The 19113-nt window shown below is 41.6% G+C and overlaps 1 protein-coding gene across 2 annotated transcripts in view; it reads right to left on the reverse strand.

Annotated features, from left to right (window-relative positions):
* FMN2 (formin 2) overlaps positions 1-19113 on the reverse strand; it is a gene marked incomplete at its 5' end in the record, with an annotated part of 369568 nt that overhangs the window by 203145 nt on the left and 147310 nt on the right. For both annotated transcript variants that reach the window (XM_080825184.1, XM_080825183.1), the window contains one exon: positions 8159-8246. In XM_080825184.1, coding sequence (XP_080681310.1) covers positions 8159-8246 — 88 coding nt within the window. The remainder of the gene's footprint in view (positions 1-8158; positions 8247-19113) is intronic.

The raw sequence follows: 19113 nt of genomic DNA on the forward strand, positions 1-19113 counted from the left end.
CCCTGTCACAAACTTTTTACAAGTAATCACAACCTGCTTTTGTTCATGGTAAGCTGAGCCCAATACGCATTTTTGCTAACAAATTTGTTTATCTTTGTTTGGTTCCATCAAGAACCAGCAACTCCATTAATTAATAATTCTTTTTTAAATTGTTTTCCCCCTTTAATTCATAGCTGTAAAAAAGGTCCGCTTCCCTCTCTAAGGAACAGAGTCAATGAGCAAACTGGGGAATTTGCATGCAATGACAAAAGAATAAATGAAATTTGCTAAACATATTTTCCAGCGCTTTAGTAACTCAAAAAGCCAAAACAGCTGGAGGCCAGAAGGACTGTGCCTTTCTGCCAATTTCTCTTTTTGCGTATGTTGCATATTCTCATTTTATTAGGAAAACACGGGTCCTCATTCCGAAACAAGCTAGTACACTGGGAGAGGGCTGTGAATTGGGAGGCAGAGGGACTGGATACCCATTCTAGTTCTATTAAGGTGAAGCCCCAGGCAGGCTGAATCTGTAAGCCTCCATTCCCTGCGTTGTATAACGAAAATCAACTCCCTTCTTCTGGACCACTTTACACAGCTACAGGCTGACCGCATTCTATTGCACTTTGCTTTATTGACTTGGCAGATACTGCGTTTTTAAAATTTTTTTTGTTTTTGTTTTTTGGGGTTTTTGGGGGGGTTTTTTGTTGTTTTTTACAAATTAAAGGTTTGTGGCAACCTGCTTCAGGCAAGTCTGTGGGCACCACTTTTCCAACAGCATCTGCTCACTTTGTGTCACTGTGTCACATCTTAGAGATTCTCGCAATACTTCAAACTTTTTCATTATTATTATACTTATTACGGTGATCTGTGCTCAGTGATTACGACCCACTGAAAACTCAGATGATGGGTAGTATTTTTTAGCCGTAATGTATTTCCTAATTAAGGTATACGATGAGGGAGGAGAAGGCTGGCTGAAGACAAAGCAGTTGACCCCCTGCAACCTCCCCCCACCCCCACTCCTGGGTGGGACACCTGTAACATTCTTGCAGGAAGCTCCTGACTAAATGTTAACACCTTGCAAGAGGGAAAAACAACTTGAACTTAAAAATGGCGAGACCGCTGGTATAGAAGGCCAGCCTCCCAGCATATGAAAGTTATTTTGAAACCTCCCTTTTCCTTACTTCCCCCCACTCTGGAATATATAATCAGCCACTTCTCAAGACCCCAGCGCAGCCGCTCTTTCTGCCCACGGGTCCTGTCCCCGTGTTTTAATAAACCACCATTTTGCACCAAAGACATCTCTAGAATTCTTTCTTGGGCCTCAGCTCAGGATCTCATCCCGCCGAACCTCACCTATATTCAGAAACCATATCAGTATATTCACAATTTTTTTAAACACGAGGCTACTGGGCACTTAATATTATAGTATAGTGTAAATTTTATTTGCACTGGAAACCAAAACCTTCATTTAAATTTAACTCAGCTTATTTTGATATTCGCCTTACTGTGGTAACTGGAACCAAGGCCACAATATATCTGTGATATGCCTGTACTGGCAAATAACAGAAGGAAGGGGGTTGGGGGAGAGGTAAAAATTCAAGCCAATATTCAAGCCTGTGTGTCCTGTTCGTCAAAAGCAACTCTCTCTCTAAATACCTGCCAACCTATGTGATTTCCTCCTACATGGTTATTAGGACAAGGCAGACTTCACTGGAATTTTTCATTTTTTTGTTTAAAGATTTATTTATTTGAGAGAGAGACAGAGAGCACGCACAGGAAGGGCAGAGGGAGAGGCAGAGAGAATCTCAGGCTGACTCTGCAACACAGGGCTTGATCTCCCGACCCTGAGATCAGGACCTGAGCAGAAACCAAGAGTGGGATGCTTAACAGACTGCGCCACCCAGATGCTCCTAGAATGTCTGATTTAAACCTAAAAGCAGGTCATTGTCCTTGTAAGGTATCCTTAGCTGCATTTTTTAAAAAGCACTTGAAAAACCAGTCATTAGGCTTAGAGATTAATTATCTTATTTGATGTCAAGACACATGATTTTCAGGGGCGCCTGGGTGGCTCAGTGGGTTGGGCCTCTGCCTTCAGCTCGGGTCATGATCTCGGGGTCCTGGGATCGAGCCCCGAGTCGGGTTCTCTGCTCGGCAGGGAGCCTGCTTCCTCCCCACCCCTCTCTGCCTACTTGTGATCTCTCTCTCTCTCTCTCTGTGTCAAATAAATAAATAAAATCTTTAAAAAAAAAAAAAAGACACATGATTTTCACAAACCATGATTTAAAAGGATAGAAATTTCAACAAGGACCTAATTTAGTCCTTGTTGCCCATGGGTTCACAGTACTAGTTGGCTTTAGATAGGACAGACATTAAAAGGAAGAAAGGACAGGGCACCTGGATGGCTCAGTCATTAAGTATCTGCCTTCGGCTCAGGTCATGATCCCAGGGTCCTGGGATTGGGCCCCACTTCGGGCTCCCTGCTCAGCTGGAGGCCTGCTTCTCCCTCTCCCACTCCCCTTGTTTGTGTTCCTTCTCTCACTGTCTATCAAATAAATAAATAAAAATCTTTAAAAAAAAAAAAAAAGAAGTAGGAAGAAAGGAATGAGGGCCAGGATGCATGGGTGACTCAGTTGGTTAAGTGTCTGCCTTTAGCTGGGGTCATGATCCCAGAATCCTGGGATCAGTCCCGCATTGGGTCCCTGCTCAGCAGGGAGCCTGCTTCTCCCTTTGCCTGCCACCTCCCCTGTTTGTGCTCGCTTTCTCTCTGACAAATAAATAAATAAAATCTTAAAAAAAAAAAAAAAGGAAAGAAAAGAAAAGAAAGGAATGAGGACCTTCAATACTTTGGGAAGAACAGTCTTGGAAGGTTAGAAACTTACTTCTATGGATGAGATCATTAAATACATCTAAGGTATCTCTTGCTACAGTATCTTTTTTTTTAAGATTTTATTTATTTATTGGACAGACAGAGATTATAAGTAGGCAGAGGCAGGCAGGCAGAGAGAGAGAGAGAGAGGAGGAAGCAGGCTCCCCGCTGAGCAGAGAGCCCCACGCTGGGCTCGATCCCAGGACTCTGGAATCACGATCCGAGCCGAAGGCAGAGGCTTTAAACCACTGAGCCACCCAGGCGCCCCGCTACAGTATCTTTAATCTTTTTTGAGAACATGTATACCGAGGGAATGTAATAATGTATATGAGCCAGTTAAAGCTTCAACTTAAGGGGCAGTCGGCTATCCAATACCCATACCTCAGGGATGGTGGGCCAGCACTATGTAGGAATGGCCGTACCTCCTCAATTGCTTTCATGGGTGTTCCGTAGTTTTCTGAGTACAGATCCTTTGCCTCTTTGGTAGGTTTATTCCTAGGTATCTTATGGTTTGGGGTGCAATTGTAAATGGAATTAACTCCTTAATTTCTCTTTCTTCTGTCTCATTGTTGTTGTATAGAAATGCAACTGATTTCTGTACCTCGCTTTTACATCCTACCACGCTGCTGAATTCCTGATCATAGGTAGGGAAAAGGAGGGAAAACTGAATGGGAGGTCATCGGAGAGGGAGCAACACCATGAGAGATCCTGGACTCTGGGAAACCAACTGAGCGTTGCTGGAGGGGAGGTGGGTGGGGGGATGGGGTATGGGTGATGGGCCTTAAGGAGGACTGTGATCTGATGAGCACTGGGTGTTCTATGCGACTGATGAATCACTGACCTCTGAAACTAACGATGTACTAAATGTTGCCCAATTGAATTTAGCTAACCTATAATGTATTATTTGATTCAGGGGTACAGGTCTGGGATTCATCAGGCTTACACAATTCACAGCACTCACCATAGCACATACCCTCCCCAATGCCCATATCCCAGCCACAACAACCCTCCTAACGACTTCCCCTCCATAACTGAATTTAAATTACCGAAAAAGAAAGGCCATACTTCAGAGGCAGATATTACAAGTTACTAGATCAGTACCCGAGGCTTTGCTCATTAGCATTCTGATATGTGAAGTGGACATTTACTGATGAAAGCAAAAAGATACGAGACATGTGGATTAGCTAAAATCTCCTAGAGAGACTCCACTCCACTCCTGTCCAGAGACAGAGCATGAAAACCTAGAGGCTTTAGTCCCTGACTGGTCGTGGGTCCAGCTACGTGCTGAGTTAGACTTCTAGTTCCCAGAGACAGATTATACGGTGATGGATTTCCTACCTCTGTGATGTGTTTGTAACAAACTGGAACAAACCTTTCAGACAAGATCTTGATGAGAGGAGCAAAGGGACAGAGAGCTAGATACCCTCAGGTTTACCAAGCAGGCTTTTCAACCTGTTTAATTTCCTGGCCAATAAATAGTTGATATATATATATGGAGGAGAACTACATCAGAAACGTGTTTCCATCTGATCTGATAGTAGAGTTACTCTGCACACCGTGTAGTACGTGCAAACTCTCCACTCGGCGCTTGCTGCCCAGGCAACGTTAGGCACAGCGCCCCCTTCCACTCTCAAAGGTATCACAGTTTGTATGATAAGTTACGTGAATATTCTACCTACTAGGGAGACCTCGGGGATAAATCTGAGCCCTATGAAATTTCAAAGTGCCCTGCAGCTACTATTTCCTACGAAAATGGTCCTGGAGCTGTGACTACCACACTGACTCCCAAACTACGGACGGAACGCTGTATGCACACCTGCACCTCTTTTCACAAAACTCCGCTCCAAAGCCGCAGGGTAACTCCCATCGTGAAAATAACAGGCTAGGGGGTGGGAATCGATCCTCCCACGGAGAGTGATTTAAAATGCGGGATAAAATATATTTATCAAATAGCTGAAAAAGCCTCAAGGAGCAGCCAAGAGAGGAAACACCAGGCTAAAGAAGAGAGAACGCAGGAGAACGAGCCAGTCCAGAAACTGCTGAAGGCCTCTCCCGGCGAATCTGAACTTTCCGTTGACAGCCTGAAGAGCCAAAGCCACACATTAAAGCTCGAAGGCCCACCCAAAGTAGAGATTCTAGACTTCCGTGACAGTAAACCAGAACTCGAAGGGCTACTCGCCCAGGGGAACCAACTCAGGCTGGGGAGGAGAAGTCGCAATGCCCCAGGGGATCCCGAGAGCCTGATTTCAGGAGAGCCTAAAGGCATAAGGACCCTAAGCTCTATCTAGCACACTAGGTAAATAAATCATTTCTGCACAGCACCTCATCCCTGACTTTCAATTCTTCTAAACCACTGGAGTGTTTTTGTTTTGTTTTTTTCCAGAGGGGGGCACAGCACAGTTTCACCCTTCCTGTTGGGAAACTGGGATAATTTACAGGATAGTTCAGAAGTTAACAGACACATTTACAACTACGTTAGAGCCGCTCAGGTCTTCCCTGCAACCTTGTGTGCGTGGGCACACACGGATGAGTATTTGGGTCCGCCTCGCCTGTATTGCCACATGAGTAAACTCAGTCAAGAAACCCGTCCTTTCTTCCCTCTCCGCCCTGGGACTCTGTGTGACACTGAGGACTCCACATGTGCTATTGTAGAAAATAACGTCCGAGTCCGAGCTGGGTGTGGTGGTCCGCGGATACGGCGGCAAAGACCACAATTAGACTTCTGGCACCTCCAGGCCAAACCTTCCACGCTAATTACTCTAACGCGGAACTTTAAAAATAGAAACGTTACAAGGGAAGCCCAACCCTAGCCTTTTCTGGAGTTTTGGTGAGGGAAAAGAGAAAAGAGGGAAAAAAACTTCCTGCTGTTTTACAATGTTGCACATACTTTGTTTTCAAGATACCAAGGCTGGTTGTAGACAAAGCGCCATCTCGAAAAAGCAGCTCCTGTGATGAAAAGAACAGGCCCAGAGGGTGAAGAAGGCGGGGCCCCAGTTTAGTCTGTTCCGCGAACGGGCTCTGCGACCTTGGAAGAGAAACCTAACCACCAAAAGGTCTCCGTTTGCTCCTCCAGAAGATGATACCGGAGGTCTGGATAAAGTCTGTGGCTGCTCCTCCAACCAAAGTCCATGATGTTTATGCTTCTGTGGATGTCTCCATGGAGGCCTATCCTGATAGAAGTCAAGTTTATTCTAGAGGCCACAAGTGATTCACACATGTACATCACGGTTCCAGACAACACGCTGAGACAGACAGGACTTATTCACTGCAAGGCATCCCACTTGCCCCTTCAGACTTAAACTCGAAGGCGGCTGTTTTTTTTTAGAAAACCGTGTACAGGGTTTCAAAGCGACTCAAGCAATCACTTCACATCCTAATAGGATAAAGTTTATGCATAATTCTGTGTGACCCTTCAACTACTGACGTTCACGCCGTGTTATTGTTAGCATTGCATGTTAAGCTAGCAAATTTTCAATGAACTCTCACTGGCTTTACCACAGACACAGATGTTAGGTGGACTCCTTTGCTCATAAGGTTCTCATTATTAACTCAACCCGGGCTGAATATTTGACTGAAGGAAAGGACCATATCATTATTTTCAGATTTCATTCTATGACTTAACTGGGATACATCTGCCAGCTTTAGAAACGCCAAGTACTTCTTGGCGCCAGCCTTGGCGTCCTGTTCTATGACTACTCCCCCCAATGCTTCAGTTTGAGGAAGTCTCCTCCCCATCAAAACAGTTTAATAAAAACTTAAATTATGATTAAGAGTTACTCATCAATTGACAGAGCATACCAGGCCTGTGCTATTTACGAATTATTCCTCACAATATTTTAAGGCTAACAAATAGAATCCACATTCATACAGGGGTGAGCTAGAAAGCCAGTTAAATGTTTTCATGATTTATAAAGTCTGTGTTCTACTTGAAACCATATTTCTTTAATAGGTAAACTGGCATTCCACTGGATAATTCAATCTGCTTTAAATCTACTCTAAGGCTCTGAACAGCTTATGGGGGTTCCAAATAGATTTCCTCTATGCACCTTTGGGCAATATCTCTCAGCATAAATGTGATAGGAAGCTATGGTACAGGAATGCCTGTCAATTACAGGGCAGATTTCAAGTCCTTAAAATACTGACACTAAAACCACCTAGGAAACGTTAAAATCAGCCCAACTCTCAACATAGGGAATATGCTATAAACCTGGTTAAAGATAGAAATGAAAACAACAACATGAAAGTAATAACAAAAGGTCCTGATGTTACTGCTATCCATGGGTCTGGACCACCAACAGTGATATACGTGGGCAAGCATCATTTGAAACTATCTTTGATGGATATTAGAAAAAGTAACTCAATCCCTCTAGACACAGAAAAGCCCAGGGGTTTACGTAAAGTAAATAACTGAAGAGTTATTCAAATCAACTATTTGAATAATAGTTATTCAATTATATTTCAGTTATTAAATAACTAATTAAGTTATTCCATTATTATTCAGTTACTAAATAACTGAATTAATGTTATCCAAATTCAAATATCCAAATAACTGAAAGAAGAGGGACGGTTTTCCACCCTAAAAAGTTATACATAATAAATGTGATTTTGTGATTCTTTCCACATCTCACCGTATCTCAGAACAGGAAGACTAAGAGAACACGCCCCCTCATGTGTCCATTGCTTTATAGACAACCACGACGAACGATCATTCAGCCTCTTGAACGCTTGAGTTTTCATCTAATTACTATGCATGGCAATCCAGTCTACTACTCAACGTCTCTAATCCTAAAAACATTCTTAAAATAGTAACAACCAAAACAAGCATCCGTGTGACTCCTACCCTGGTTGAAACCAATCTGTTAGAAAATTCACGTTAGCTCATCGAACACCTACGATTCAAGTTTCCATGTACTTATCTCCCCAGTACACTCTTCAGGTATTTTCAATGGCTGAGACATACCCCACTATCACTCCTGTTTTTGAGTCACTCTTTGAACATGGCATCCAGAACTAAATACCTCAGATATAGTCTAATTAGCTACAGAGCGCAGTGGGACCAGTATTTTGGATGAATTAAAAGTGAACTATTTATTAATGCACACTAAATATGTCCCATGGGAATTAGGCTTTTAGCAAAACATAGAAACAACATAAAAGTCAAGTTACTAGTAACCCCTCCAAAAATGATCATCGCAGGTAGCATTTACAGAAACATACTAATCTCAAAAACTCTAAAATAACTTTAACACCAAACTGCACATCCTTCAGCCCAAATTTAGGTATTCAAAGCTCAATTTTCATTTTTCTACTTACCATGTTGTATATCTTTCATATCTAAATGAAGGCTAGACATTAATATGCCAACTGCTTGTGATCTTTTGTTGCTTAATAACTTGACCACCTGCCCAAAGAAAGGAAAAGAGGAAAATGTTAATTTGTGATATGCTCGATAAAATGTTGGTTTTTTTTTTAAAGATTTTATTTGTTTATTTGTCAGAGAGAGTGAGCACAGGCAGACAGAGTGGCAGGCAGAGGCAGAGGGAGAAGCAGGCTCCCCGCTGAGCAAGGAGCCCGATGTGGGACCCGATCCCAGGATGCCGGGATCATGACCCGAGCCGAAGGCAGACGCTCAACCAACCGAGCCACCCAGGTGTCCCTAAAATGTTCTTTTTAATCCTAAATGAACAACGTACAGCTTGAAGTCTAGTATTCAAAACTGGTCCGAAAAGAATTTTTGTGTTTTATGTCTTCCATCTTCAAAATCTACTGTCTTCACCCATTAGCCTCAATGGCAAGCTCTTTGCCAGTCTTTTGAGAGACTGTCAGTGAGTAAAATTTCTAATAGTTCAGGAAAGTAGTTTGGTCTCTATGAAATAACGATTACACATTTGATAATTTGTAGCCCAAGATTTTAAAAGTGTCCCTTTTTTTTCTGAGCACAGAAGGCCTTTATATTTTGTTTTCCATTTTCTTTCTTTTCTTTTCAGTGTTCCAAAATCATTGTTCACGCACCACACCCAGGGCTCCATGCAATCCGTGCCTCCTTAATACCCACCACCAGGCTCACCCAACCCCCCACCTCCTCCCCTCCAAAACCCTCAGTTGGTTTCTGAGTCCCTTTCATGATGTCGGGCCTTAAAATTCTGGTCCGCAGGTGAAGGTAAAGTCTACACCCAGGCCACCTGTGACATCAGACCTGTCTGAGCACAAAGTGGAAAACGCGCTTTGATTCTGGTCCTTCAGAGACCTGTTTACCTGGCGTCCCTCTCATTCTGCCGACATTCATTCTCCCTCTCATTCTGCATTTGGCCGACATTTTGTGCGGAGCTTTCCAACTAATTAATAGAGGAAAACAAGCAGCAAACCCAAAGGGTTACGTCGGCTCCATGTCAAATCCGGCTTTCCAGAGAGTCCTAACGAGTCAGTCAATCCACACACCCCACAAGAAGTTCTCCCAAAACAGAGGCAGGCATCCTGCTATTGGACAGACACGCTCCAACTCTGTTTTCCAGACGCTGACACAGCACCAGTAAACCCTGCTTAGGAAACCATTAGCGCAGGTCCTGAAGGGCAGCGAGTTCTACGTGCTGCCACGGTTGTGTTGTCAGTCTGCTTCAAAAAAACACCAGAGGAAAGGGGGGGGGGGGGAGGTTCCAGTCAGATTACCAGAAGGGACAGCTGCCCGAACATCTATCACGTTGGTTGACCTTGTCTTTCTTTTTGGTTTAGGTTGGGCCAATCAGTAAACTAATAAAATAATCGTGCCCAGCTGTCACACTAAGTCCGAGTAAAACAATATTCTTAACAGCAGTACTAGCATTCTTGGTTCCCCAGCCGGGACGAGGGCGGAGAATAAGACAAACACTTCAGAAGGGCCAACCACAAGCTCCCCACACGCGCTTCTGCAAGCTTCTCGCGGAAAGGACTGACACCCCACAAGGGACTGTGCTTCCTCAAAAGAAGGTATATGTATGTACACACACGCATGCGCGTGCACATATAAATTTTGATTAACTTGCTCTTTAAACATGTTATGAAAGTTCAGCTAAAATATTAGAACTTAAATATAAATCCATTCGTACCCCAAGGATTTCTATGAATACGGTTCTCTTCTTCAGAAGTGCACAGAAACTTCTTATCAGAAAAACAAAAGGCATGTATTCTGTCCTCAGAAACACTTTCAAGGGGACCCTGGGTGGCTCAGCGGGTGAAGCCTCTGCTTTCGGCTCGGGTCATGATCTCAGGGTCCTGGGATCAAGCCCCGCATCGGGCTCTCTGCTCAGCGGGGACCCTGCTTCCCCCTCTCTCTCTGTCTGCCCCTCTGCCTACTTGAGATCTCTCTGTCAAATAAATACATAAAATCTTAAAAAAAAAAAAAAAGAAAGAAAGAAAGAAACACTTTGTAACTTCAGGTAGATACCATCTGGGTCCCATCCATGATACTCTGACAAAACTGAATGGATCTGCATCCATATGTCAACGGACCGTTCTGCAGTACTGACGGGCTGATCATACCCTCTCAGACGCTCCTGACTCCGCAGCTCCTGGCAGCCCTTCTCAGGCCTTTTCAAGGTGAATTATTCTGATTTTACCTTAAACACAGGCATATTTCAGAGTTCTGTTCTCAGCACTTTATTCTGTTCACTTTATGACCTAGAATCTCTCCTCTATAGACATACACACCAGCACTTATGAATTCATATTCTTGTAACTGTATCTTCAACTCTACAGTATCCTACTTTCCTAACAGATATCTGCACATAAATCTCTATTGGACATGTCTAAAACCAAACTCGTCATCAGGTCCACCCCAAAACCTATCCATCTTCTCCTCTTTTTCCATGTGCTGAAATTATGGCGCCACCATTTTCCAGTCAGAAATCTAGAAATCAGCCTAGACTCTCAATCTACTTCATCTGAATACTGTGGTCTGCTAACAAGTCCTGTCAATTAGAACTCCTTCAAATTTTTGGAACTCACCCTTCCTCTTCAATTCTGTTGTCAGAGTTTATTTCTATGTTTTATCTTACAGAGATCAATGGGAAAATTTTCCAACTCGCCTCCCAAATCTAGTGCAGTAGCTCTCAAAGTGTGCTTCCTGGACCAGCGGGCATGATCATCACCTGGGCACTTATGAAAAATGCAAAATCTTGGGCCCTGTCACAAACCTACTAACCAGAAAGTGTGGGTGTCAGATTTTTCCTCAATCTACACTTCAAAAAACCTTTTAAGTGACTCTAGAATCATTGATGACTCTCATTGCTTCTGTCCATTCTCCAAACTGATACCCAAGTACCATCTCTAAGACTGTGATATTTGCACGCCCTTCCTCGCTCGTTAAACCTGAGTGGCTCATATTTACATGTTAGTGTTTTATTTTTTATTTTCTTAAAGATTTTATTTCTTTGACAGAGAGAGAGATCACAAGTAGGCAGAGAGGCAGGCAGAGAGAGAGGGGGGAAGCAGGTTCCCAGCCGAGCAGAGAGCCCGATGTGGGGCTCGATCCCGGGACCCTGGGATCATGACCTGAGCCAATGTTAGAGGCTTAACCCACTGAGGCACCCAGGCGCCCATACATGTTAATGTTTTAAAAGGTTGTACAGATTTCCAGTCCATGACCATGGACTATCTTTCCATTTGTTTGTGTCATCTTCAATTTCTTTCATCAATTTGTTATCGTTCTCACAGTATAGACTGGAAGAATTAATATTATTAAAATGTCTGTACTACCCAAGGAAATCTACAGAGTCAATGCAATCCTTATCAACATACCAACAGAATTTTTCACAGAACTAGAACAAATAGTCGTAAAATCTGTATGGAACCACAGAAGACTGCAAGTGGCGAAAGCAATCTTGGAAAAGAACAACTAAAGTGGAGGCATCACAATCCCAGATTTCAAGACATACCACAGAGATATAATAATCAAAACAGTATGGCACAAAAACAGACACATAGATCAATATAACAAAATAGAAACCCCAGAAATAAACCCACAATTATATGATCAATTAACCTACAACATAAAAGATTAAAAATATACAATGGGGTAAAGATAGTCTCTTCCATAAATGGTGCTGGGAACACTGGACAGCTACATGCAGAAGAATGAAACTAGACAAGTTTCTTATACCATACACAAAAACAAAGTGGATTCAAGACCTACATGTGAGACCTGAAACCATAAAACTCCCAGAAAAGCAACATAGGCAGTAATCTCTTTGGCATGGGCTTTAGCAACATTTTTCTAGATATGTCTCCTCAGGTAAAGGAAACAAAAGCAAAAATAGATTATTAGAACGATACCAAAATAAAGAGCTTTTGCATATGAAGGAAACCATCAACACAATGAAAAGGTAACCCTACTGAATGGGAGAAGATGTTGGCAAGTGATGTATCCAATAATATAAAAAGAACTTATATAACTCAATACCAATAATAATAATAATAATAATTACCCAGGTAATAAATGGGCAGAGAAACTGAGTAACCCTTTTCCAAAGAAGACATACAGATGGTCAAGAGACACATGAAAAGATGCTCAACATCACTCAACATCAAAGAAATGCAAATCAAAGCCACAATGGGGCACCACCTCACATCAGTCAGAACAGCTAGTATGAAAAAGACAAGAAGTAACAAGTACTGGTGAGAATACGAAGAAAAAGGAACACTTCTGACTGTTGGTGGGAATGGAAATTGGTGCAGCCACTGTGGAAAACAGTAATGAGGTTCTTCAAAAAATTAAAAATAGAAGTACCATATGATCTAGTAATTCCACTACTGGATATTTACCCAAAGGAAATGAAAACACCAATCTGAAAAGACATATGCACCCCAATGTTTACTGCAGTATTAGTCAGGATGTGGAAGCAAGCCACGTGACCATTGGCTGATGAATGGATAAAGAAGATATGGTATATACATACACTGGAATATGACTCAGACATAAAAAAAAGAATGAAATCTTGACATTTGTGACTACATGGTTGGACCTATAGGTTATTAATGCTAAGTGAAATAAATCAGACATAGAAAGACACATGCCATACAATCTCACTTACCTACGGAATCCAAAAAAGAAAACACATGAACAAACAAACAAAAAACAGAAATAGACCCATAAACACAGAGAACAAATTATTGGTTGTCAGAGCGGAAGAAGGTAGGAGGCTGGGCAAAATGAGTAAAGAGGAATGGGAGAAACAGGCTTCCCATTAAGGAATGAACAAATCATAGGAATAAAAAGTATAGCATAGAGAATACAGCCAACGACACTATAATAGTGATGTATTGGACAGATGGTCGCTATGCCTGTGCTGAGTACAGCATAACTTAGGATGATATTGAATCACTATGCTGCATACCTGAAATTCACACCGTGTGTCAACTACATGTCAATTAAAAAAATAAAATAAAATAAAGTGTCCCATAGACTGTTCACTTGCTTTTTCTGTTACAATGCAAGTGAACTTATTACAAACTATATTTTACATGTAAAGATTATAGGTAAGAATAGTAACTACCCATCACCTTCTAGAAGGCATCTACATAGGGAAGGACAGATGTCTACAAGGACCGACTCTGTAGTTCCCTAGAGTAACTCAACCTTTATGTTACAAAGCGTAATCATTATTGATTCTTCTTTTAAAAAACACCCTGTATAACAAGAACCTGAAGCTATCAAACTAGAACATTCTTAGAATCCAGGCACAACAGGGGCCATGGAGAGGAGAGAGTTGACTCTTAGAAACTGATCTCAGAAACCGTAGTTGAAAAATGGAAAATGCAGAATTAACAAATTTGAAATCTACAAAAATTAGAACATACAACCAGAAAAAAAGGATTATTTTGAATTTATCTAATTCACATATTAGATTCACCTAATATTCTTAATAAAGCTTTCAGTCTTAGATTAACCCAAGGAAGCAGGACTGTGTAGGGATTATGAACATGGACTCTGGAAAATAAATCATTACTTCTCAAACTTTTAATATGCACATGAATCATCTGGTCTCTTTTTTAAAAATGCAGATTCTGACTCCTAGGTCTGGCGAGAGCTTTCTGGAAAAATTATTCCAACATCCTAAAGCCTCAGTTTCCTCATTTAAAAAATTAACAGCACCATTGACTTCAAAAAGCTGTAGTGGATATCCAGAATACACTTGACACTCTTGGGAATAAACCCAGCAAAAAGTATACTCACATTGATAGTAATAGCTGTACAAAGTTTAAATACTTAGGGAAGCACTTTAAATGGTTTCTCAAAAATAAAGTATCTGTCAACTTTTCATTACTCAGTTTAAATCTACAAAGGAATTAATAATCTCACCACCCTCTCATGTAATTTCCTAAGAAATCCGGGTCTTTATTAGTTCAGAGTAGTTTTCCAGTAGATGCAAATGACTTTTCCCTTAATTCTCTTCCAGGGATCCAACATGACTGATGGTATGTCTGCTTTGACCACGTGCAGTTTTAGGCCACAGGAAGAGAACAAAACTGTACAAACTTTTACAACCCTAATATAGTTAATATAATTAGGCTGCATACCTAAAATGCATTTCAAATTAACATTAACTAATCTGTGGCTTGAATAATTACTGTGTCAAGGAGACATCCTTGGTCTATTTCCACTGTCCATATTCGTTTTTATTTCTTCATTTAATCATAAACTAAGCCAGTATTAGAAACTTATAGTAGAATTATGATGGTAGAAGCAACAAAGATAAGAAGAATGTATTCAGGGCACCTGGGTGGCTCAGTCAGTTAAGTGTCTGCCTTCAGCTCAGGTCATAATCCCAGGGTCCTGGGATTGAGTCTCGCAATGGGCTCCCTGCTTGGTGGGGCATCTGCTTCTCCTCTCCCTCTGCCTGCCACTCCTCCTGCTTGTGCTCTCTCTGTCCACTAAATAAATAAAATCTAAAAACAAAACAAAACAAAACAAAACAAAAACCCAAGGATGTATTCACACATATTTTTGTAGATTGTTAAATATTAATGTTTCTGTATTATCTTGAAAACCCGCTACCTGGCTAACTGTACAGAGATGTCTAATAACAGAAGTCCCAGGACAGTACATACTAATTAAATAGGTACATCAAAAGCTTAAGATTGAGCACAACTTGCAACTAGAAATTCTGAAAACTACCCATTTTCACTAACTTGAGTTTTGTTTTCTTTCTCAACTTCAACCACCATTCTATGAAAATGTACAGTAAAATGAAAGACAAGACTTAGTCTCCACGTTACCTCTTCTTCCCACTGCCTACTCCCTTCCCTTTCTACCCTGGCAAAGAGAAGTAGGGAGAGCATGTGTGAGTCTGACAGGATCATATCCTACATTGTGCTCCAGAAAGCATGCCGGGGCGGGGGGGCGTGTGCAGCTAACCCAGGGGAAGGGATACACTTCCCTAATTCTAACAAAGACTGCTTGTGGATTAGCTGCAACTCTGGGTCAAAATTCCAGCTACGTTACCACTACATCCTCGAGCATCTTACTAAATCATTTGGATCCTCCTATCCTGATCTAAAAAACAGAGGGCATGCTTTATACAGAGGCTGATATGAGGATTATTGCAGATGTAAAGAAGGGTAACCCACTCAAAATGTAGATCACAGGCTGCTGCCAAGTCCTGCGTTATTAGCTGTCCAGTAAGAAATAGATACGTACAGAAATGGAGAGCAAGTATTAGAAATTTTATAGCAATATGATGGAGTGATATTTTATCTGTTGAATTTAGATTTGTACATCTTTCTTTGGGTTCTTCTAATTTCATTTATGTAGTAATGCATTTATATTTTGGTTACAAAAGTTATCAAAACATACTAGACTGGGGATTTAAAAACTGGTCCTTCACTAGAATAGCTTGAGATGGAGCACGTGGACAAAGGCCAGTACTTTGGTGCCAAAGACTGAATATTTGTGTCCCCCAGATCTATGTGGAAGCCCCATGCCCAGTGTGATGGTATCAGGATGTGGAGCCACAGGGTGGTGATTGGTCAGAAGAGTGAAACCCTCAAAAAATGGGATTAGTTCAGGCTACTCTAGAAACTACAGAACACTCATGAAAGAAATCGAAGAAGACACAAAAAGGTGGAAAAACATTCCATGCTTATGGATCAGATGAATAAACATTGTGAAAATGTCTATGCAGCCCAGAGCAATCTATATTTTCAATGCCATCAGCATCAAAATACCATTGGTATTTTTCAAAGAGCTGGAACAAACAATTCTAAAATTTGTATGGAACCAGAAAAGGCCCCAAATCACCAAGGAAATGTTGAAAAAGAAAAACAAAGATGGGAGCATCACGTTGCCTGATTTCGAGCTCTATTACAAAGCTGTGATCACCAAAATAGCATGGTACTGGCACAAAAACAGACACACAGAGCAGTGGAGCAGAGTAGAGAACCCAGATATGGACCCTCAACTCCATGGTCAACTAATCTTTGACAAAACAGGAAAAAATATCCAATGGAAAAAAAGATAGTCTCTTCAATAAATGGTGCTGGCAAAATTGGACAGCTACATACAGAAGAATGAAACTCAACCATTCTTTTACATCATACACAAAAATAAACTCTAAATGGATGAACGATCTCAACGTGAGACAGGAATCCATCAGAATCCTAGAGGAGAACGTAGGCAGTAACCTGTTCAACATTGGCCACAGCAACTTTTTTCAAAACACATCTCCAAAGGCAAAGGAAACAAAAGCAAAAATGAACTTTTGGAACTTCATCAAGATAAAAGCTTCTGTACAGCAAAGGAAATAGTCAATGAAACTCAGAGGCAACCCACAGAACGGGAGAAGATATTAGTAAATGACACTACAGATAAAGGGGGGATATCCCAGATCTATAAAGAATTTCTCAAACCCAACACCCAAAGAACAAATAATTGAGTCAAAAGATGGGCAGAAGACATGAACAGACACTTCTCTAAAGAAGACCTACCAATGGCTGACAGACACATGAAAAAAATGCTCAACATCATTAGCCATCAGGGAAATTCAAATCAAAACCACATCAAGATACCACCTTAAATCAGTTAGAATGGCAAAAATTGACAAGGCAGGAAACAAAACCTGCTGGCGAGGATGTGGAGAAAGGGGCACCCTCTTACACTGTTGGTGGGAATGCAAGTTGGTGCAGCCACTTTGGAAAACAGTGTGGAGGTTCCTCAAAAATTTAAAAATAGAGCTACCCTATGATGCAGCAATTGCACTACTGGATATTTATCCCAAAGATACAGATATAGGGAAAAGAAGGGCCACCTGTACCCCAATGTTCATAGCAGTAATGTCCACAATAGTCAAACTGTGGAAGGAACCGAGATGCACTTCAACGGACAAATGGATAAAGAAGATGTGGTCCATATACACAATAGAGTATTCCTCAGCCATCAGAAAGGATGAACACCCACCATTTGCATCGACATGGATGGAACTGGAGGGGATTATGCTGAGTGAAACAAGTCAAGAGAGAATGACAATTACCATATGGTTTCACTCATATGTGGAACATAAGGAATAGCACGGAGGACATTAGGAGAAGGAAGGGGAAAATGAAAGGGGGAGGGGGAATCAGATGGGGAGATGAACCATGAGAGACTCTGGACTCCGGGAAACAAACTGAGGTTTCAGAGGGGAGGGAGGTGGGGGGATGGGCTAGTCCGAAGATGGGTATTAAGGAGGGCACGTACTGCAATGAGCACTGGGTGTTATATGCAAACAATGAATCGTGGAACAGGACATCAAAAACTAATGAAGTACTGTGTGGTGACTAAGATAACTAAACAAACAAACAGATTAGTGCCCTTATAAAAGAGGCCCCAAAGAGCCCCTTCATCCCTTCTGCAGCGTGAAGACATGGAGAAAAGACAGCCATGGGGAAGAAGGCTCCAACCCAGAAAGTGAATCTGCCAGTGCCTCGCTCTGGGACTTCCCAGCCTCCAGACCTGGGAGAAATAAATCTCTGTTGTTCATCAGCCACCAAGTCCACGATGTTGGTTTAGCACCCTGAAGGGACTAAGGCTCTGCGGAAGGCAGGCCAGAATGATAAGGAAGGCACTGACTCAAGATCGACTCGTAATTCCCCGTACCTTTCCTTACAGCCTCAGGGTAAAGACGGCAGCAGAACTCTCAGTGAGACTGCAGGACCCCAGCCGCCCCAGATGAACAAGAATCTACTTTGCTGCCTCTGCCCACATCACCCTAGGCAGACCCAAATAAATCCATGTTGCTGGTAAAATATCTAGCTGTTTTACTTTGAAAATATCCAAGCTGAAAAGTAAAAGCAATAGAATACTAATTCACTGAACATTATTATTAGCGTTAGTGCCCGGTATAACTCCCACAGTTAAAAGGAAGGACAAACCCTTAATGAACTCCTTAATGGTCAACCTGCTATCAACAGACTCATGTCAAAATTAGAATAAGCAAAGAACTAAAGATTATTGATGAATTCTCTAGAACCGTGCTGTCCAGTACCAAACAAGCTCATATAGATAGTCAGACCCTTGAAATAAGCAGACTTAAAGATTTGTGGGGGTTTTTTTTTAAAGAATTTCATTTTGCCTGTCTCTTTATACTTTTTTTTAATGTGGCTACTAGAAAACGGAAAATTGCATATGTGGCTTACGTTATATTTCTTTGGAGCATCAATGATCAATAACAACTAACAAATTCAGACAAATTACTAAACACCTTAGCGTGTACTTAGATTTCCTTTTTATTAAGTTCAAAAATAAAAGGAAGCTAAAGATGGCATCTGTGTCAAGGTTTTCTTGGCTGTTGAACAGACTTCACTTCCGGGTCTGTTAAAACAAAAACAGAAACAAAAATAAAAAATAAAAAAACGTACGTCAGGGGCACCTGGGTGGCTCAGTGGGTTAAGCCTCTGCCTTTGGCTCAGGTCATGATCCCAGGGTCCTGGGATCGAGCCCCGCATCGGGCTCTCTGCTCAGCGGGAAGCCTGCTTCCTCCTCTCTCTCTGTCTGCCTCTCTGCCTACTTGTAATCTCTATCAAATAAATAAATAAAATCTTTAAAAAAAAAAAAAAAAACGTACGTCAGCTTTGTTCCCAGTTAGATAGCGTAAGCAAAACAAGTCAAAAGTACACTTCCAGGGAATGACGTGACACAGATGCTAGAGTATGAGGCCCTGAGTGAGTTTAGGAAGATTCTTCTTTCCGCCACACAATACTCCAGAGAATTAAAACACCGCATATTCAAAATCCTTTCTTTGAGCCTGATCTGAACTGTCCGA

This window comes from Martes martes (genome assembly GCF_963455335.1).
Source record: "Martes martes genome assembly, chromosome: 15".
Taxonomy (NCBI): domain Eukaryota; kingdom Metazoa; phylum Chordata; class Mammalia; order Carnivora; family Mustelidae; genus Martes; species Martes martes.